The sequence below is a fragment of the Cotesia typhae genome, unplaced genomic scaffold (assembly GCF_013202065.1).
Source record: "Cotesia typhae breed Kobodo isofemale line unplaced genomic scaffold, CoteBio_Ctyphae contig_5, whole genome shotgun sequence".
Classification (NCBI taxonomy): Eukaryota; Metazoa; Arthropoda; class Insecta; order Hymenoptera; family Braconidae; genus Cotesia; species Cotesia typhae.
The window spans coordinates 2,983,082-3,005,625 of NW_027423757.1; the positions used below are offsets into that span (position 1 = coordinate 2,983,082).

The 22,544-nt window shown below is 27.4% G+C and overlaps 2 protein-coding genes across 5 annotated transcripts; one reads left to right on the forward strand and one right to left on the reverse strand.

The window, feature by feature from the left end:
* Positions 1 to 93: 93 nt before the first annotated feature.
* Positions 94 to 15,844, forward strand: LOC141530560 (sodium leak channel NALCN-like). Of its 4 annotated transcripts, XM_074247743.1 has the most exons (29): positions 94 to 230; positions 574 to 618; positions 1,616 to 1,749; positions 1,944 to 2,129; positions 2,204 to 2,427; positions 3,226 to 3,500; positions 3,583 to 3,830; positions 4,655 to 5,044; positions 5,115 to 5,306; positions 5,747 to 5,884; positions 6,129 to 6,335; positions 6,410 to 6,606; positions 6,692 to 6,814; positions 6,885 to 7,058; positions 7,911 to 8,090; positions 8,184 to 8,436; positions 8,528 to 8,695; positions 8,769 to 8,977; positions 9,748 to 9,868; positions 9,946 to 10,079; positions 10,150 to 10,315; positions 10,397 to 10,809; positions 10,897 to 11,120; positions 11,422 to 11,558; positions 12,164 to 12,300; positions 12,375 to 12,531; positions 12,611 to 12,736; positions 12,927 to 13,101; positions 14,134 to 15,844. In XM_074247743.1, exons 3-29 carry the CDS (start codon positions 1,645 to 1,647, stop codon positions 14,307 to 14,309), a joined length of 5,235 nt encoding a protein of 1,744 aa, XP_074103844.1. In that variant the 5' UTR covers positions 94 to 230; positions 574 to 618; positions 1,616 to 1,644; the 3' UTR covers positions 14,310 to 15,844. The 4 variants fall into 4 exon arrangements, with proteins under 4 accessions (XP_074103844.1, XP_074103843.1, XP_074103845.1 ...); XM_074247742.1 differs by lacking the exon at positions 574 to 618; XM_074247744.1 differs by lacking the exon at positions 574 to 618 and having other exon boundaries at positions 6,900 to 7,058.
* A 117-nt stretch (positions 15,845 to 15,961) lies between these two features.
* Positions 15,962 to 20,062, reverse strand: LOC141530562 (N-acetylneuraminate lyase). Its single transcript, XM_074247746.1, has 8 exons — positions 19,991 to 20,062; positions 19,859 to 19,917; positions 19,724 to 19,800; positions 19,481 to 19,626; positions 18,119 to 18,287; positions 17,674 to 17,819; positions 17,282 to 17,453; positions 15,962 to 16,169 (listed from the first exon to the last, which is right to left on the reverse strand). The coding sequence occupies exons 1-8, from the start codon at positions 19,994 to 19,996 to the stop codon at positions 16,021 to 16,023; spliced, it is 924 nt and encodes a 307-aa protein (XP_074103847.1). The 5' UTR covers positions 19,997 to 20,062; the 3' UTR covers positions 15,962 to 16,020.
* Between the last annotated feature and the right edge of the window lie 2,482 nt (positions 20,063 to 22,544).

The window sequence follows — 22,544 nt, forward strand, 5'->3', positions numbered from 1 at the left end:
GAAAGTTATATGCTACAGCACATGCTCAAGGATGATTCTCAGCTGGTTATGAAACGCACGACACGATCAGTCGGATCTCATACGATTGTTTAACGCCATGCCGCCTGTTTGTTATAAAAAAAAAAAAATGTTTATCAATCATTAATAATTAATTTGCTCTATCTGAAATGTAGTTTATAAGTAATAGCCTTAAGGGCATATTAATTCGTCCTCTGAACTGTCAAAAAAAAGTAAGTATTATTATTTTCCGTTTTTTACATTTCGATACTTGACTACAATTTTTTTTCATTAAATATCTTTCTATCAAATTTTTTTTTTTAATTAAATTTCATAACTTCTATTCATTCCTAAATTTATCAGTTAAAAATACATAAAACACAGATTTAAAAAATGGATTGCTGAATTGTCAATTAATTTTTATTTTTAAAAAAAATTTATCTCGCAGCAAAAAATTACTGAATCTCGAGTAATTGCAACATTTTTTGTTACAAAAGATCTTAAAAGGAATTTAATTAAGTGTTTAAAATATAGATATTATTTACATTGGATGTTTAATATTGAAAAATTTTTCAGCTTGTTTAACCACGATAAAAAGAGCAAAATTAAAGTCGTGGGGACGTGAGTATCGTGCTTAATGTTTGAAAAAAAATCAAATTGTATGTGTGTTTTATTATTCTTTATTTTATCGTAAATAACGTAAATGATAAAGTAAATTGTTCTAATTATTACACGTAGATAATTATATTTACAATTTCATTTCTTACTAATGAGTAAAATTAATAATCTTAGGTACAGATCAAATATTTAGTTTAATACAGTTAACAATATTAGTAATTCCATATAATATTGAGTATAATAATTATTAATTATTTTGTTTTGTGGCATTTACATATTACGCAAAAATAATTTTTGTGTGTCATTTGCATGATTACTATGTGCTCAACAATATCTAAATGTAAGATAGTGTATGAAAAGAATTAATTCAAATTTTGTGTTGACTGATGTATTTATTGTTTAATTTAGCAAAACGGTCTTTAATTTTTTATTGATTAATTTAGTGCAAATACACAGTGTTATATTGCCTCAAGAAAAAATTCCAAATTACATACTTATAACTGTGTTCTCAATATTGATAAATGTGATTGTTTCAAATTTTGAAGTCTGACTAATTGATAATTTATTTTTTACTTTAAAAATTTTATCCTGAATTTTCAATTGAGATTTTTTTAATTTCGGCTAATGGATGTAATCAAGAGTTTAAAAAATGGATATAAATCTTTTTTTTTTTTTTTTTTTAAGGATTAATTGATACCTTAATTTTTTATTTAACCTTTAATTTAAATTTTTAAACTTTATAATTGATTCTACTACATTAGACTTAATTTAATTTTTAGCAGTACAAGAAATAATGTATTAAGTATAAAACTCGTATGACCTTTACCTCATGTAAGAAATTAATTTTTTCCTAAATCCCACTAAATATCACTATCAATGCTATACATTTTATTTATATTTCTCAATGTTCAATCAGTGATAAATTTATCCACTTAATTAAACATAAATGTCAATTTTGCAAAATTAAAAAAAAAAAATGTATTATTTCAATCAATTTTAGGCTTCACCATTGCGAATATAATTCCTATTATGATGTTGGGGCGGAAACAGAGCCTCAAGGGAGATCTGGTTCTAGCCGATTACGGCCCAGAGGAGGCCCTCAATGAAAGTGCGGATATAGAATGGGTAAATAAGGTGAGAAATTAAAAATTTAAATATTATGATAGCACTTAATGATGCAATTCATATAATCAATTGGTTACTGAACTTTGCTGAACCGCAAACATTAATCAATAATATACTGCAATAAAAAATTTTATTATTTTTTTGCGGATCAGCAGTCGTGATACCTCTCAATTACCTCTAAAAAATTTCCTTTATATTTACAGTTATGGATAAGGAGGTTGATGAGAGCTTGTGCATTAATGTCATTAATGTCAGTATGTTTGAACACCCCGAAAACCTTCGAAAAAGTACCTCAACTACAGATCACAACATTCGTTATCGATCTTATTGTCACTTTTCTCTTCACAGCTGAAATGATTGCCAAAATGCACATACGCGGAATATTGAATGTAATCATTAATAATTTCTATGTTGTTTATTTAAATAATGTTTGCAAATATGATTGGGGTTTATACTTTTTTAGAGAGACAAGGCCTATTTGAAAGATCACTGGTGTAAATTTGATGCAGTGATGGTTTTTTTCCTTTGGCTATCAGTTATTCTTCAAATGTTCGAGATGCTTGGATTCGTCAGTAAATTTAGCGCTGTGTCAGTGATACGAGCCCCAAGACCGTTAATTATGATACGTTTTATACGAGTATTTTTGAAGTTTTCAATGCCTAAAGCGAGAATCAATCAAATATTCAAGTGAGTTTCCAAATTTTTATTATTTCACTATGAACTGATAAAAAAATTAATTTGATTCAAGAGATAAAAAATTTGAACCAAGAAAATCATTTTAAAGAGTTTCATTGTCTTGAATCAAGGAGAAAATTCTTGAACTAAGAAATTTTTCTTGATTTTAGTTAATTTTAGTCGATGCAATTTTGGTATAAAATTTTTCGAAAAATTTTCCATTAACCCGTCAAGACATGAGTGTTTTTTAGTGTCTCACTTGCAATGCAGCGACATTCATTATGTTAAATGTTGTTGCGTGAGAAAAAATCTCACAGTCCATGTCCTGAAGGGTTAAAATTTCATGTGAAGTTATGATCCGGAAAATTTTTTCTTCAATTTTGAAAATTACTGAGTTTTTTAACTGTAAGTAAAAATGTTCAGAGTGCGAATTATTATCAATTGTTATACAGAAAAAAAAATTTGAATCAAGAGAAAAATTCTTAAACCAAGAAAATAATTTCGAAGAGTTTCATTGTTTTGGATCAAGACGGAAAATTCTTGAATGAAGTAAAATTTACTTACACCAAGAAAAATTTTTTAGTTTCAGAATTTTTTACTCAAATCAAGAAGATAAAATCCTTCAAAATTATTTACTTGATTCAAGTAATTTTTTTTCTGTGTACTTTTATTTATAATTTTGTCTGAAGAATGGGAGATTTAAAAAAATTGATAAGGACCATTTTTTACAAAAAATGAAATTTTAGTTAAAAAAGATTTGTAATAATTTTTATTTTGAATACATGTAATAGATATCTCATTTTTTTTTAGGCGATCGAGTCAGCAAATCTACAATGTAACACTATTTTTCCTGTTCTTCATGTCACTGTACGGACTCTTGGGAGTTCAATTCTTTGGAGAACTCAAAAATCACTGTGTTCTCAATACCACTGATCCTAATCACATCACTATAAATAGTTTGGCTATTCCAGATACATTTTGTTCCACTGACCCCGAGTCGGGTTATCAATGTCCTGAAGGAATGAAGTGCTTAAAATTAGAACTATCAAAATACATTATGGGCTTCAATGGATTTGATGAGTTCGGTCTGCATTAATCTATTTGATAAATTCTAAATTTTTAAAGTAAATGACAGAAAATCACATTATGCTTTAAATATTGTTACAGCGACCAGTATATTCACTGTATACCAAGCAGCATCTCAAGAGGGCTGGGTCTTCATCATGTACCGGGCAATTGACAGTCTTCCAGCCTGGCGAGCTATTTTCTATTTCAGTACCATGATATTTTTTCTGGCGTGGCTAGTGAAAAACGTATTTATTGCTGTTATCACTGAAACATTCAATGAAATTCGGGTACAGTTTCAACAGATGTGGGGCACCAGAGGACAAATAACAAATAGTTCTGCTTCACAAGTAACTTTTAAATAATTTTTTTGTTTTCCGGCCAGTTCAAAAAATTTAGAATGAGAATATGCAATAATAGAAAGTAAATGACCCATTTAAAAAAATATTGTCATAAAATTATCGTTTGTTTAAGATCTTAAACATGACACAAACCAAGACTATTTTAAGACTTTCTTAAGACGCCAAACAAAAATTTCGAAAGCAGATTTTTGAAATTTGGTTCTCGAATTTGTAATGAAAATAGGACGACGATATCACAGTGACAGCTCCGGAAAATTATTATAAAGAGTCTTGAAATAGTCTTAAAATAATATAAAAATCGTCTTAAAAAATCTTAAATTAGCTTTAAAAAAAGTTTTAAAAGAATTTTTCGAGATTATTTTAAGATGAGCTAACAGCGACAGAGCCCCTGAACATTGAAACGGAGCGTCTTAGAAAAGTCTTAAAATTATCCGATAATAAGTTTTCAACAATTTCAAATTCAATTTAAAAAGAGTTACTCAAAAATGTAGCGGTTAGAGAGTCGTAAAATCGTCTAAAAATTAATTTTTATGACAAATTTGAGAACCAAATTTCGAAAATCTGCTCTCGGAGTTATTTTTATGACGTCTTAAAAAAGTCTTAAAATAATCTTGGTTTGTGTCTCGTTTAAGATCTTATACAAACGAAAATTATAAGACAATTTTAAGACAATTTTTTTTTACACGGAAAGTCCTATAATTAATTTTTGTTTCTGGATATTTTGAGTCTAGAAACTTTAAATGTCACCCCAATTATTTGTTTTAAACTGAACTATCTTTCCTCATTTCTAAAACCAAAAATAATATTTTCAGATTTTGTCGGGAGATGATAGTGGCTGGAAGCTTGTTACTCTGGATGACAATAAGCATGGAGGACTTGCGTCACCACTCTGTCAAGCAATTTTACGCTCTCCACATTTTCGAATGATTGTTATGTGCGCAATTTTAGCCAATGGAATCACCACAGCTACAATGAACTTCAAACATGACGAACGGCCAAGACATAATTATTACGATAACTACTACTACGCTGAGATAGCATTCACCATATTTCTCGATTTGGAAACACTCTTCAAAATATGGTGTCTCGGTTTTCGCAGTTACTACAAACATTCAATACATAAGTTTGAATTGTTATTATCAATCGGCACGACTATTCACATTATACCACTGTTTTATCTTTCTGGATTTACTTATTTTCAAGTGAGTTTTCAGCTATTCATTATTAGTAAGTTATAGATTCATTAATGAAGTGCACATTTTTGTTTATTAGGTATTGAGGGTTGTTAGACTCATTAAAGCTTCTCCAATGCTTGAAGATTTTGTCTACAAAATTTTTGGACCAGGAAAAAAACTTGGAAGTCTTATAATCTTCACCATGTGTTTACTTGTTATATCTTCCAGTATATCAATGCAATTTTTTTGTTATTTATGCGATTTTACTAAATTTGAGACTTTTCCTGAAGTAAGTAATGATAATATTCAATATTTAATTTAAAAAAACTTGTGACTAAGCTCGATAAAAGGAAACAACATTTTCAAAAAGATAGATTACACAGTAAAAAATTTTGCGTCAATGCGTCAAAAAATTTTGGGTTAAATATTTAACACTTTTTTGTGTTAATTTAGCACAATAAATGTTAAATTTACACATAAAAGTGTTAAATATTTAACACAAAAATTTTTAACACAAATCTTTTGACGCAATGACGCAAAATTTTTTACAGTGTTTTCTTCGAAAATTTTTCAAATTAGAGAAAAAGTTTGATTATTAAAAATTAAAAAAACAGTAAATTTTCTCTACTCTTTTTAAGAAAATGTAGAAGATGATGTTTCATTTTGCATTGAACTACTTCAGAAATGAAAGTTAATCCTTAAAAAAACATATTAATCGTTTAATTTTAGGCATTCATGTCTATGTTCCAAATCCTTACTCAAGAAGCATGGGTTGAAGTAATGGATGAAACGATGGTGAGAACTCATGAAACTTTTGCACCACTAGTTGCAGTTTATTTTATTATTTACCATCTTTTCGTAACTCTCGTGAGTATTTTTCACAAATTATACACAGTAAAAAATTTTCCGTCATTCCATTTAAAAAAATTTTGTGTGCAATTTTTGTATAGTATAGTATGGGCGTTTGCGTAAGAACTACACAAAAAAATATAGTCGTCATTCTTTTTATACTTAATTTGTGTGTAATATGACGCAAAATTTTTTTATGTGCAAAATTTTCGGTTAAGAAATGCTTCACAAATATTTTACTAACATCAGTTACAATTTTTAGATTGTGTTAAGTCTTTTCGTCGCTGTAATTCTTGATAATTTAGAACTTGACGAAGATATAAAAAAATTGAAGCAATTGAAATTTCGTGAACAAAGTGCTGAGATTAAAGAAACACTTCCATTTCGATTGAGAATTTTTGAAAAATTTCCCGATAGTCCACAAATGACATGTTTACATAAAGTCCCATCAGACTTCAATCTTCCTAAGGTAATTACGACCAAGTATTATATCAATTGTCAATAGTCAAAAAATAAATTAATTTTTATGATGATCATAAAAAGGTTCGAGAGAGTTTTATGCGGCAATTCGTTTACGAAGTTGAGGATGAAGAAAGCGAAACGGCTAAAAGAATAAATGAAACATTTGACTCGAAAATGATTTACAGAAAACAACGACCAGTTAAAATTTTGAACCAACCACCGAAAGTCAGAAATGTTATGACTGATCTAAAAAAAGCAGCCATAAATTATATCATCAGGTAGCATTATTAAAAATGATTCTATTTTATATATTTTTACTTTAACAAAGTACAAATTATGTAACGTAATAATTAAAATTTTCAGTGACTCAAATAACCAAAGATTATTACTTGGAGACTCAGCGATGATACCGATACCTGGTAAGAGCCTCTTGAAACCTCAGGGCACAATTAGTAGCGCAAAACAGCTTAGGATCGATCAAAAAAAGTAAGTTTAATCAGAAGTCTATGAATATTTTAAAACAGACATTCTATTGAATATAATAATAATGTTCAAGATCAATTCGTCAAAGTGTTCGTAGCGGGTCGATAAAGCTGAAACAAACTTACGAACATTTGGTCGAAAATGGGGACATCGGAGCAATCAACAGGGTCACTTCTTCACGTAGTAGGCCTCATGATCTTGATATCAAATTACTTCAGGCTAAGAGACAGCAAGCTGAAATGAGAAGGTGCTAACTCAAATTTTAATTTGACATAATCCATTACAAAAATTATATTGTTACGTTCACGCAAATTTAAAATATGTTTTAAATTTTATTAATTAATATTTTCATTAATTAATTATTAATCGAGGTATTTCGAAACGAAAATTAGAAGACTAAACAGTCTACGTTGTGGGATTTGGACTGCGTTGATGTTCTCATAGGGTAATTTGAGATGCAACGTTGCTAAAATTCTGTATAAAAACTCTTTGTAATAATCATTAAAGCATTCTGTCTTCAGACTTCATCTGAAGCAGTCAGTCCGAGGACAGCAGAGGAGCAATCTCTGCCGGTCCGAGGCTGAACCTGCCTATTCCTTTTCAATAAATCTATTTAATTGTTGACCAATTAAAATGGATATTTCTTAAAGCCTTAACCCAGGGTTAAGAGCGCTTACCAGCGTTTCACCCTGGTTCCTTTACCTTGAGCGCTAGCCAGCGTTCAGGTATACTATCCAACTAATATCCTAACTATTATCCCCAAACATCTGAGCGGTTATTAGCTATTCCACCCTGGTGAAATCGCCTAGAGCGCTAGCCAGTGTTCAGGCTCTCTATCCATCACCTACCTGAGGGCTAGTAAATTTAAAGTTATATCAAAAACATATCAATTAAATTTTAAAAACTACTTCGCGGAGTAAACCAGTGATACGACCCACCTGGAATCTATCGATATCCTAACGAGGTCAAAACCTGAAGATTTTCTAAAAAACAATTTATTATTTATCTGGGAAAAGATCTTGAATTTTTCCAGAAAGTAACAATATTTATAATGTATGTTTCTACAAAATAATTTGGTTAACTTTATTTATTTTTAAAGAAATCAACGTGAGGATGATTTGAGAGAAAACCATCCATTCTTCGACACTCCACTTTTTGCCGTCCCACGGGAAAGTAAATTTCGGAAAATTTGCCAACTTCTCGTATACGCTAGATATGACGCTAGATTAAAAGATCCTCTAACTGGCAAAGAACGGAAAGTTCAGTACAAAAGTCTTCAGTGAGTTTGAATTTATAATAAAAATTTTTCCATCTCAAAAAAAAACAAATATTTTTCATGATGATCAAATTCATGTACAAATTACTTTTACAGCAATTTTCTGGGACTTGTAACTTATTTAGATTGGGTAATGATATGCGCGACAACCCTCTCATGTATTTCTATGATGTTTGAAACACCGAAATATCGAGTTATGGAAATCCCAGTGCTGCAAGTTGCTGAGTATGGCTTTGTTATTTTTATGAGCATCGAATTGGCTTTGAAGATCCTCGCAGATGGTTTATTTTTCACGCCAAAGGCTTACATTAAAGATGTAGCGTCTGTACTTGATGTTTTCATTTACATAGTGAGTAATGAGAAAAGAGTATCTGTGTAGTTATGACATATTGTAATTGCTTTTTAAATACAGTAATAAAATTTTATTATGATTTTTATAGGTAAGCTTAGTCTTTTTATGTTGGATGCCCAAAAGCGTGCCACCTAATTCAGGAGCACAGCTATTAATGATCTTACGATGTGTAAGACCTCTTAGAATATTTACACTGGTGCCTCATATGAAAAAAGTTGTTTATGAATTGTGTAGAGGTTTCAAAGAAATTTTATTGGTACGTAAGCGTTTTATTTAGCTTATAGGTCATTCATAATGCAAATATAATTTTTTTAAACATTGGTGAACAGGTATCAACACTTTTAATTCTTTTGATGTTTGTATTTGCGAGTTATGGCGTTCAATTGTATGGCGGTAGATTAGCTCGCTGCAATGATCCGACAATTTTAAGGCGGGAGGATTGTGTTGGAGTTTTTATGAGACGAGTCTTTGTTACTAAAATGAAACTCAAACCTGGTGAAAATGAAAGCTATCCATCGATTTTAGTACCACGTGTATGGTAAGATTTCTTCAGCTTTATTATTTGTAGTATTTACACGGAAAAAAAAAAACTCGAAAAATTACATTATAAATAGTAAAAAATGTTCCGTTGTATTCAAAACTAGAAAAATTACAGTTCGAAAAAACATTTTTCTAAATTTTTCTAAATAAGTAAGTGTTTCTTTCTACAATGTAATTGTTATAAAATCTGTAATAATTACAATCTGAAACTGTAACTTTTCCAGTTTTTATCACGGAGCGCTACGTTACACTATATAATGTAATTTTTCTATTTTCCTTTTTTCCGTGTACGGTATAACTTAAAGTTTTATAAATTTTTGTAAATATTATAATTTTTGTAACAATGCGTTTCAACTACATTGTCATCCTACAATACCAAAAGTCGCTATCATTATTTATAGAAAAATTAAGTATTATTTACTATATTAATCCTTAAAAGTATTTTTTTGGAAAAAATTAACATTTTCACATAAAAAAAGTTATTTTTGCTCGAAAAAAATTTTCTTGGTTAACGAGAATCGTTAGAAAAACGACAAATGTCTTGATTCATGTAAATTATTTTTTTAATATTAAATACTTTGATTAGAATCGTTGCAGCATTTTTTGACTGTGAAAAAAAAAAATTCACTTAAATCATAAATTTTTACTTTGTTAGAGATAATTTTAATCTTGAATATTTTCTTGAGTAAAGAATATTTATGTTATAAATCTAAATATTAATTCATAAAAATTAACTACGTAAAAAATAAACAATTTTCCAAAATTTAGGGCAAATCCGAGAAGATTCAACTTCGATAATATCGGAGACGCAATGATGGCTCTCTTTGAAGTTCTTTCATTCAAAGGTTGGCTTGATGTAAGAGATGTTTTAATCAAAGCGCTTGGTCCAGTAAGTTATCTTCTCTTGTATCATTAAAAAATCATGCAATTTGAAATGATAAATAATAATTATAAATATGTCCAAAGGTTCACGCGATTTACATTCACATTTATATTTTCCTTGGTTGTATGATCGGTTTAACACTATTTGTTGGTGTTGTTATCGCTAACTATTCCGAAAACAAAGGAACAGCTTTACTCACTGTCGATCAAAGAAGATGGTATTTATTCTTTCTGAACTATTTAAAATTCCAAGTTTATTTTGATAATAAATTTCAATTAATTATATAGGTGTGATTTGAAGAAGAGACTGAAAATAGCTCAGCCATTGCACTTGCCACCTCGTCCAGATGGAAAGAAGTTTCGTGCATTTATTTATGATATAACTCAAAATATATACTTCAAAAGATTTATTGCAGTTATGGTTTTAATAAACAGCGGGCTGCTGTGTGTTTCGGTAAATACGATCATTTTTCAATATTGAATTTCTATCAAGAGTATGCTAAATTTAAGTAATGTTTTTTTTTAATAATTATAGTGGAGAATTGAAGAAGAGCATACAGAAGCATTAGCTACAGTGTCAACAATGCTAGTACTAGTGTTTGTTGTTGAAGTGATAATGAAAAATATAGCATTTACACCGCGGGGTTATTGGCAATCGAGAAGAAATCGTTACGATCTTTTGGTTACTGTTGTTGGGGTAGTTTGGATAGTTATTCACTGCACAATGAAAAATGATCTATCATACGTTATTGGCTTCATGGTTGTAATCCTCAGATTTTTTACAATCACAGGAAAACACACGACACTAAAAATGTTGATGTTAACTGTTGGTGTATCAGTTTGTAAAAGTTTTTTCATCATATTTGGTATGTTTTTGTTGGTGTTTTTCTACGCACTTGCTGGTACTATATTATTTGGTACTGTCAAGTATGGAGAAGGAATCGGGAGGTGAGAAGAAACTTTAATATTAAACATTTTAGTAACTTTAAAATTTAGTACTATTAATAATAATGAGTTGTAAAAATATCTTTCTAGGCGAGCTAATTTTGAATCGCCTGTTACCGGAGTGGCTATGTTGTTCCGTATCGTAACCGGTGAAGATTGGAACAAAATAATGCATGATTGCATGGTACAACCGCCATACTGTACACCAGCTTCTAATTACTGGGAAACTGATTGTGGAAATTTTCATGCTTCACTTTTTTATTTCTGTACATTTTATGTTATTATAACATACATCGTGTTGAATTTATTGGTGGGTTAGTATAAAGCAAAAATTGAATGTTTATTTATGTCCATCTAATCAGTGACACTGAGATAAGAAATTCCGGCTTAAAAATTAATTTTATCAAACACATACATTATAGAACGCAAAAACCTGATGATACTGAAATCTACAGACACCTGTCCATTTTTGGCTTGATTAAAAAATAAATTGATATCAAGAAATGTTAAAAAAAAAATTATACTAATCGTTTTTCTAAATTTCTACATGTGGATTTTTTTTAATATAGAAATCATTCTCGTTGATTAAAAATTAATTGATTTTAATTGTTACAGCTATTATCATGGAGAACTTTTCACTCTTTTATTCAAACGAAGAAGACGCACTGCTATCTTATGCTGATATAAGGAATTTTCAAAATACATGGAACGTTGTTGACTTACATCAACGAGGAGTTATTCCAGTCAGACGAGTATGTATTGAATTTTTATTGTTAACTAATTTTTTATAGACATTTCTAAAGAACTCACGAAAATTACAAAGGATTAAATTACTTTGTACTTATTTTTGTTCATTGCCTTTTTAACTTCCCGCTAAGAAAATTGAAAATTTTCAAAAATTGGGAAGTTATTGGTTTTACCCCGTTTTTCAAAAATCGAGTTTTCAACGCATGTTGACGTTTTGAGGTCCAAGGAAGCTTCCCCGAATGTTTCCGCGATGATATCCGTATGTCTGGATGTATGTTTGAACGGCTTGACCGATTTCATCGTGGTTGGTGCCATTCGAAGGAGCTTGACCAAACTTAGATTTTGAATACAATTTGAACCGATTCGAACAGGTAGATTTCGAGAAATTTCAAAAAAACTACAAAAAAAAATTTTCAAATGTGATTTCTTTGGAATAACTTTTAAACGGCTTTACCAAATGTCAAAAAGTACAATAGTTGTACTTAATACCAATAGATATGTTATAATTGAATAAAATGTAGGGTGTAGATCAATCTGGGTGTGTTAAAAAGATTGCTAGTAAATTATCGACATCTATCAAGTGAATTAATACTATTGTATTTTATTTAAGGTCAAATTTATATTACGACTTTTGAAAGGAAGATTAGAAACCGATCCACAGAAAGATCGATTACTTTTCAAATATATGTGCTACGAGCTTGAAAGATTACATAACGGAGAAGATGTTACTTTTCATGATGTTATAAAGTGAGTAGAAATAGAAAAGATGTTCAGCATAAATTATTTTATCAACTTATATATTAAAAATTCATTTTTTTCAGTATGCTCTCGTACCGTTCAGTAGATATTAGGAAAGCTCTACAATTAGAAGAACTTCTAGCACGAGAAGAATTCGAATATATCATCGAGGAAGAAGTGGCCAAACAGACAATACGAACTTGGTTAGAAGGATGTTTGAAAAAAATACGCGCTACTGGAGTAAGAAATTTTATAGAATAAAATATATTATATTAATTGAATTGATTAATTAACTAATTGATATTTCTGAATTGTATAGAAACAACAAAATAGTCTGATAGCTGGATTACGAGCGACCAATGATTTGGCAACATTGACTCAAGATCATTCCGAAGAAAAGAGTAAAGAAAATATTGTTGAACGTGAAGAAGAAACTGAAACAAAGGTAATTAAATTTTACTTTTTAATTTAACGGCAATAAAATCTTATAAGTTAGTATAAATACACCCCAAAATGTTTGGACAACTTATTAAAGCTTAGTCGGTTATAAAATTTCTTTTATTTCTCATAAATTAAATCTTTACGATGGAGAAACCGAGAAGAAATCATAAATAATTTATTTTTCTATATTCTAGGAAACTGAAGGTATCCGTCACAGAAGTAAAAAGCCAGTCATATTACCAAGATCTGATAGCATTGGGAGCGTGTCGGGAAGAAAATATTTAGCACCAACACTATCAGATCCTGCTTCTGGCCGCACTGAAAAAGAAAAAATCAATGCATCAAAGAAACGAAACAGCCGGCCTCCACGTGAGTTTGAATTTTTTTAATTTGTACTCGTATTTATTTGTGCCTAAAGGTAAAAGGGCTTATAATAATTTATGCGCCCTTTTACCTTTGCAAAGGTAAAAGGGCACATATTTTTTTTTTATTGCCAATCAAATAGTAGACACATTCTACACTTAAAATTGAAAAAAAAGTTTTAAAGGTAAAAGGGCGTATGTCTTTAATTATACGCTCTTTTACTTTTAGAAATTCGAAATTTTGGTGATCTAAAGGTGAAAAGGCGTATAATTTTTTTTCGGCCAGTTTTCAAAAGAACATATTCGTAGTTTAAAAATGTGAAAAAAAAAACTTTCTGTGGTAATAGCGGCGTAAAACCTTAACTCTATAATTTTTACAGCTACAAAAGAAAATATATCCAAAAAATAATAAAGCACGCGTGATTATTTTCTTTTTATTTTAGGAAATAGTTATTATAAAATTTAAAAACATGAACAATTATCATGAAATTATAATGTTTGAAGAAAAATGGGAAATTTTAAAATATTCAAATGTTACAATTTTAAAATATTACCATGTTTTAAAAAAAGCGGGAAATTTCAAAATATTTGAATGTTATCTATCATTGTGATTTTTTTTATTACGTTATTTGTTTTTGATTGATTTATTTTCTATTTGTTTATATTAAACTTTGTAAATAAGGCTGTTATTTTAGCATAATTCGTCTTGTGAAACTATTATTTAACATTTGGTATCAAAACTGCAATTTTTTTATGCGCCCTTTTACCTTTAAGTAGTACTTTTCTTAAAGCTGAAAGGGCGTATGTCTTGAGATACGCCCTTTCATCTTTAGGATATCAACTTTTTTTTTCACAAATTTTTACGTTTCAGACAATTTTAAAACGAATGGCAAAAAAAAATTTTTTTATACGCCCTTTCACCATAAATCCCTGTTAACCCTTAGCTATAAGCCTTTTTACCTTGAAGTACGCGATTTGTATCTATATTCCTATGCGTGGTTGTAAATTAACATTTAATTAAATGTTTTGATGATCGTAGCATTAGCGAAAAACAATTTACCTCATCTTTCGGAAGGAACAGAACAAAGCAGACCGCGAGAAATATCAAGCACTAAAACTTCGGTACCAAAAGTAAGTAGTGTCACTTTAGAAGTTAAGGAATGGTGGGTAGAACAACTTGCGCATAGTTCAGAGTCCAGTGAAGACGAGCTCTAAACTTGTGGTCTAAATTATTAAATTTTTGGTTTGTCAAAAATTTTATTGTTATCAGTATCAAAAAATATGGAAGATTATAAATTTTATATATTTAATAATTAATAAGATCAAATTCATCATAAGACACATATAAAGAAGATTCTAAAAAAGGGAAGAAAAATTTGACAAAGTTATTTAATTCTTTGTCACGATTTTGGGTGCCTAAACAACTGAATCATTTACTCAGATTTAAGTATATAGAGAATATATTTATCCTCATATTTAACATATTCTGTTAAATATACTATTATGTTAGTACTTTTTTATAAAGCCAAAAATTGAGGTGCGACAAAGTAAGATTCGATAAATTAATTAACGAGACAAAATCATTCTGTAAATATACATCGATCTCACCTAACTATAAAGTCATTCTAAGAGAATAAATGTACATAGTTTATTATTTATATTTGACAGGTTAGATTTTTTACAAATGATCTAATAATATACAGCGTTAATATCTTCTCGAAATCGTACAAATGATCGTAAAATATTATTCATTCAATTTTCTTTTTAACTGCAAATTATTATGTGAAGTTACTTAGTTAAAAAAAACCCATCTAAATAATAGATTGATATTTAAAATTCATGTAATTTTACTTGCATTACTATTACTTTCAATATAAACCGACAAAATTTAATTCGATAATTTTATAATTTTTTTACTGTACGAAAAGAAAAAAATAATGAAGAAAATTATACAAAATAAATTTGTTCTTATAAATGCAAGATAAAATTTTCATCAGTTTGTTTAATAAATTATTTAGACACATTGAGTTTAAAATAATAAAATTTTGCAAGTGCCGATGTTTTGTTGGGTCTAATACTATTTAGCTGACAGAATGAATAATTGTCGTGATTGATAAAATAGTGAAATTAACTATATTGCTGTTGAGATTTTGAAGCATAAAAAGTATCTGTTCTTTTATATTGCAGATTATCAGTTATGTTAATTTGTAATATTATAGAGTATAAATATACAGATATGCCCAGTTTAATAATTATAAAATGTTTATTATAGAAACAAAGGCGTTTATAAATAAAAGCGAAAGATTTCAATATTTATTATCAAAACTATTACAACTGCCTAAATAATTGAATATTTTGACGAAATTAGAGAACAAAATATTATTATTAAAAAATTAATCTTGAGAAAATGATGTAACTGTGAAAGTTTTATTATTCAAAAAAAAAATATCAAATGAATTTGTTTTCAATTTTTTATTTTTTATTGTATGGAACAATTTAATTAATAAATAACAAATAATTCTATAGAAGAAATAAGAAAAATTCTAAATATCAAGAATAGTGAGTTTTGCAACTATCAATTTGAATTTAATATGCTGTCAAAAATTACCTAAATTGATTTATTAATGAGTAAATTTTTTTGAACCGAAAAAAAGAGAGTATATTAGAATTAAAGAAAGTTCAAATATATTTATGTTATATGATAATAAATGATTAATTAAAAATATATAACTTTGTTATCTATATAGTTTCTGTGTTATGTTGATTCATCTTGTATATATTTATAACTAACAAATGTTATTTGTTTCATATTATTATGATTGTTTTTAAAAATTAAAAAAAAAACAAATATATACATAAACTTCATGTTTAATGTCATTTCTAATAATCTTTATTAATTAATTTTTTGTTAAAATAAATTTATATTCTAATTGAAGTTATATCCCAATAATTTGAGTTCTTTTTTCATAACCTCGATACTTTCTGAAAAAAGTGATCCATTTGGAAAACGAACGGGGCCTAAATCAATTGTGGTCAAAAGTGCCATCGCCGTTTTCATTGTTGTCACCCAATTACCTACAACAATGAATGAAATTTTCAACAATAATTACATATTCATTTGTAATAATAATATCGTATTTAATTAACTCTTCAGCATTTAAAAGAATTTGTGATTTAAAAATAGATAAAATTATTTGTAGAAGAAAGAACTTTCAATCATATTCGTTTCGAAAGAAAAAGAAAACCTTAATATATTAAAATAAATATACTCTTCGGCCTTATCTAAAACGGAAGGTAGATTTCATTTGATATAGAATTCTCTTTATTTTCGATATTATGATTTGTTGAAATTTTTAAATTAATCACAAAGAAGTTCTGCATAAATTTTCTTGATGTATTGACTATTTGGATAATTATCTTGGACTAGTTTAAAGATGAGCAAAATCTATGGATAATTTTTTTAACAAATGAATAATTAATCGTTACGTCTACTACACAGAAAAAAAGCTTCACTTGAGCCAAGAAAATATTTTTTTTCCGAATTATTTTCTAAGCGAAAAAAAAATTTTTTTCTGACACAAGAAATTTCACTTATTTCAACAAAATTAGTTCTCTTGCTTTATGAAATACGTATCTTGAGCCAAAAAATTTATTTAAGTTAAGAAAACTTTCTTGTCTTGAGAAAATTTTTCTCCTGCTCCCAAAAATTAAATATCTCGAAAGAAGTAAATTTTCATTAATATTTTTATTGATTAACATGTCAAATAGGAAGATCAAATAATATTGAATCATTTATTTTCATTCAAAATGTATAATTGCACGCTAAAATAATATAAAATGGGTATCAAATATTCAAGAGAAAAATTTTCTCAAGGTGAGAAAATTTTTTTCTCAGCTGAAGTAGATGGCGCTGCTTCCCTCAAGTATCTAAAAATCTTGATCAAATATAAAAACTTTCAAAGTATTTATGATAATTTGAATTAAGAAAAAATTACTTCCACCAAGAATAGAATTTAAAGAAAAATTTTTTTCAGCCAACATAACTTCGGTCTTCCTTCAGGCACCCGAAAATTTTCTAGAGCCAAGAATTTTGTTCTCCAATCAAGAAATTTTTCTTTCTGTGTAGATTCACGGTGATATGAATATTTTAATTGAAGAGTTAATCGAGAAATAAAAAAATAACTAACCATGTTTAGATATTGCAATAACAGCTTCAGATAATTTGTTTTGAAACTCAGCAGCTTTTAAGGCGTCATTTCGTTTGAAAGCGTCGAAAATTTTTATTGTCAGCTCTGGAAAAATGTTAATGCTCGTTGGGATAAAGGAATCCATACCAACTGAAGATCCAGCTGATATTAACTGTGAATTAATGTTTTAAAAATAAATTGATATTGCTCATGTCCGTAATTAAAATTAAATGTAAGAAACACAGGTTCTATAATTGGACAAAATAAAATCAATGTTATTTTATCCAATTATAGAACCTGATATGCGTACATTCAGTTCTAAAAATAATTATCAAAATAATTTCTTCATTATTGATAAATGATTAAATAATAAATTATTATTATTATTTTACTAAATTAGTTCCTAAGAAAACAGCAAATTGTCTGGAATTAGCTCGCACTGCTTGAGCTCCTTCTTCAAGATTAGTACTTGTGAATTTAATGCCAACAAAAGATGGAATCGAGTCACCAACCATCTCTAAAAACTGTCCCATGTGAACTGGAAAAATCATTTGTTTTGTTTTCATTTTCAGAAAAGAAAAAAATTCTTAAAATAAAAATTTCCATGATAGTAAAATTAGCAGATATCTGACAATTCTTGGAATTTTTCTAACAAATCAATTATTATAAAAAAATATTATTCAAAATTCACAATTACAATTTTTTCAAATTTCCACATGAGAAATTTTTTTGCTTAATTGTCTTCATTATATTTTAATTGTTGTAAAAATCTAAAAAATTGTAAGATGTCTGTTAAATTCAGCATCACATAAATTTTCGCATAACGTTAAAGCTTACTGTTAACATTTGTGAGCATTGGAATATGATAGTACAAGAGGGGGGTATTAAGTGCAGCATTTCCGACATTTCTCAAGTATTCTGTTAATTCTTTACAGTTGTTAGGTTTAAAATACAGTTCTGGTAAGCACAAAATAGAATCAGCTTTTAATTCTTCTGCATGTTTAGCCTAAAATTTCCCAAATGATTAAAAAACGATTACACAGTAAAAAATTTTGCATCATTGAGTCAAAAAATTTTGTGTTAAATATTTAACATTTTTATATGTAAATTTAACATTTGTTGTGTTAAATTAACACAAAAAAGGGTTAAATATTTAAAACAGAATTTTTTGACGCAATGACGCAAAATTTTTTCACGCATTGACGCAAAATTTTGTACTGTATACCCCAATGAAATTATAGTCTAGACGCTGTATTACCTTTTCGTAAACTTTTGAGCTCGGTGTACAAAATAAAATTATTTCCATGTTTTTTGACCCGCTGTAACCGAATATCGCAGTTATTTTTTCGAAATCCCGAACCATCAATTGTTTATAACGATTTTTTTAAAAAATAATTTTTTGGGGATTGGTTATTTTTTTTAATATTTTGGGCAATTTGAAGACGAAAGTTACTCTCATAGATTTTTCCTAAAGTTTCTAAGTTATGAATTTTTGAAAATCAAACATTCTCAATTTTCACAACCTTTGATGATTAATTACATATAAATAAATTACGTAATACTAGGTTTTATTTACATAATTATAAAGAAGAATATTTAAAGTTTTCATTGAAACAATAATATCCTGTTGTAATTTGTATTAAATAAAAAAAAAAGTGATCGAAGTTATTGCATTTATTGAGTAACTGCATGCGCCGCCGAGTCAAGCGAGTTACTCAATAAATGCAATAACATTGATCAATTTTTTTTTTTTTTATTTAATACAAATTACAACGGGATATTATTGTTTCAATAAAAACTGTAAATATTCTTCTTTACGATCATGTAAGTAAAATCTAGTATTATGTAATTTATTTATATGTAATTAATCATCAAAGGTTGTGAAAATTGAGAATTTTTGATTTTCAAAAATTCATAACTTAGAAACTTTAGGAAAAATCTATGAGAGTAACTTTCGTCTTCAAATTGCCCAAAATATTAAAAAAAATAACCAATCCCCAAAAAATTATTTTTTAAAAAAATCGTTATAAACAATTGATGGTTCGGGATTTCGAAAAAATAACTGCGATATTCGGTTACAGCGGGTCAAAAAACATGGAAATAATTTTATTTTGTACACCGACCTCAAAAGTTTACGAAAAGATAATACAGCGTCTAGACTATTAGGAAAAAATAAAATGCAGGTGTAATTTTTCGTACAAGTTCAATAACATCAGGAAAAGTCGTTCCACCAACTTGAATCATCAAATGTTGCTTGGTTATTTTTACAGCATTAGCCCATGCTTCTGCAACTTGTTTACGTTCAGATACTGTCATCGATACGCCTTCCCCGGTTGTACCATTGACTGTGTGATAGCGATAGTAGTATCATTAAAAATAATTATTATGATAACTTAAGTAAATTTCGTTGAATATCAAGTTGAAATTTAAATATTGCTGTACCTAAAACACCATTGACTCCGTTATCAGCCAAATATTGAGCATATTTCGGTATTACTGATAAATTTAGTGTTGAATTTCTGTAAGTGAAATACAAGAAGATAATTATATTAAAAATTTATAATAATTTTACTGTACCTTGAATTAAAAGGCGTGAAGACCGGAGCGATGAAACCTCGGAAAGTATACGGTAAACGCTATAATTAATATATTATAAATAAATTAGATTGACGATGTTTTATAACTAAGATTAAAGAAAAAAATTTTTACCGGCATTTTTTTAATTGACTTCTCTCAAAATAACAAAATCAACGTTTACAGGCACTCAGCAACTGAGCTACTGAATAAAATTAATCAGTTTGAACTAAAACATTTCCAACACTTGATAAATACTGATAAGATTTTTTTAAATTGAAAGAAATAAACTCCCGTAATATTTAATTTTATAAAAGTAATTATAAAATAATTATCGAATTTATTAATTTACTAACCAATGGGAATATAGTAATTTTTTTAAATAAATTTTCAGATTAATTTTAATAATCAAATATAATTTAAAAAAAAATAAATAATTGAAATTTGTTATATCAAAGTTTTATAGATGCATCAGATATTCAGGATAATTTGAATTCTAAGGGATAGTTATGAAATTACGGAAAACAAAAATATTCAGTAAATTCAAAGGTGCTTCAAAATTTTTTATTTTCTCATTTAATTATTACGTTTTTTATCTATTCATATAGAGACGGTAATTAAACTACAATTTAATGCAAAACAATCTTTATTATCTGAAAAAAATTAGGGACTGAACATCAGACGTGATTGATAAAATAATTCAGTCTTAAAAATTTAAACAAATAATAAATGTCGGAAAATGAAAGTACACAAAATTTTTTTATTAAAAATGATCTTTATATTTATTTACATGTAGATCTTTCAACAATTTTAATATTAATATTATTATAATTTTAATAGTAATATTTTAATTTATAATATAATATATATATTTATAATTATATAATATATACGTAATTTTAATGGCCTCATGCTTTGGGTCATGTATTCCTCAAAAAGAACAAGTTCTACGTAGTTTCAATTACCTCAAACATTATTTCTATTTTCTATATGCGTAAGTGCGTTTTGACTTTTATTTATCTTTTGGATGGTTTTGCTTGCGTCGAGTTTGAGTAATATAGTTTTTGTAATTTTTTTATCATCGTATATCTTTACGAATGATTTATTTAGCATCACACCAAAAATTTTCACTCTCAACAGCCCAATTTAAAACAGTGCCAGTATTATTATTAATAATCCATACGTTTTATCTTTTTAATTTATGAATTTTCAATTCTTTCTTAAAGTTCAAACTCGAACAACCGACGTCTCGAGAGTTAAGATGTTTCTCTCTAAAAAACTAACACATAAATACTATAAATAAAATTGTTTCTTAAAAAAACTACGAGTAATTGGTAAAAACAAAATTTTTTTTAAATAAGTAAATTTTTGTACTAACAAAAAATCTATTCAACGTGAATTTTTTTTTTTTTTTTTAAGTAAAACAATTATACTCTAAAAATGTTTAAAATAATCGACGTCGAAATTGTTATCATTTATAATTGTATTATTTTATTATTGAACTAATTTTGTTAAAATAATTTTTTTCAACTCTTTTGACACTTATTTTTTTATAGGAATACGTAACAATTAACTGTTTGATATTATTTATAATTTCAATAAATATATTTCTAAAAACGATAATGTCAATTTAATATCAAGTCTCCTGTACATTGGCAATTTTATAAAATACACAAACTGAAACAATAATTTTAATTTAAATTCATATACTGTTAAAACAATATTATTTAAACAAATTATTTCCACAAACATCCCATCATCATCTTCATCATCATCATAATCATAATGTCTTATGTAAAATGATTAAAAAAAAAAAATCACAAATTAACAGCATGCAAGACTGTGCACATAAGATAAGAAAATATTACAATAATAATCATAATAATAATGATAATAACAACTATCAATTAGGCGCAGATTGTCGTAAATAATGTCAACTATTAATTTATATAATTTAATATTTTTTTCTCCACTTGTTTCTTATCTACAAATCTATAGAAAAACATTTCTTCATTCACAATAAATAATGAATTATTTATTAATTATTAATTATAATTACAAACGAATGAGATAATTTAAACAAACATGTATCTATTTCGTGTAACTCTAATAAATAATTTTAACATCTTTATTTTATTTGGATTAAAGCATTTTCGAGATTCATAATTATGCCAGTTTGCACGACCTCAGATATGTACACAGATTAATTTTTTTTTCTGTATTAATATCAATAACTATAATAGGAATTATTTATTTTAAAACCGATAAAATGCATCAATTACAAGTACATTATTTAAATAAAAATTAATACTGTTAAAGGTATCTCAAGAAGTCGGTTAATCTCATATGACAATGGTCCCAAATATTAAAAAGTAGTTATATCATTTAAATACATAATTATAATTATATCATTGCATTTAAAAGCTTTTTTTTATATGTCCCTCTAGTAAAATCGCAAAATTTTTCTATTTTTTTATTATAATACTTTTTATTAATTCTTTAATTTTTTTTTAATAGACTTTTAAAACATTTCTATTATTTTATTTAATTTACTCTTCGAAATAAAAGTCGACAAGAAATAACTCAACTACTTGACAAAGATACATGGTAGTAATCTTTTTGTCATTATTTTATGTAACTTCTTTATAAGAAATTTTTATGATTTTTCTTTTTTTTTGTTTTGGCTTGG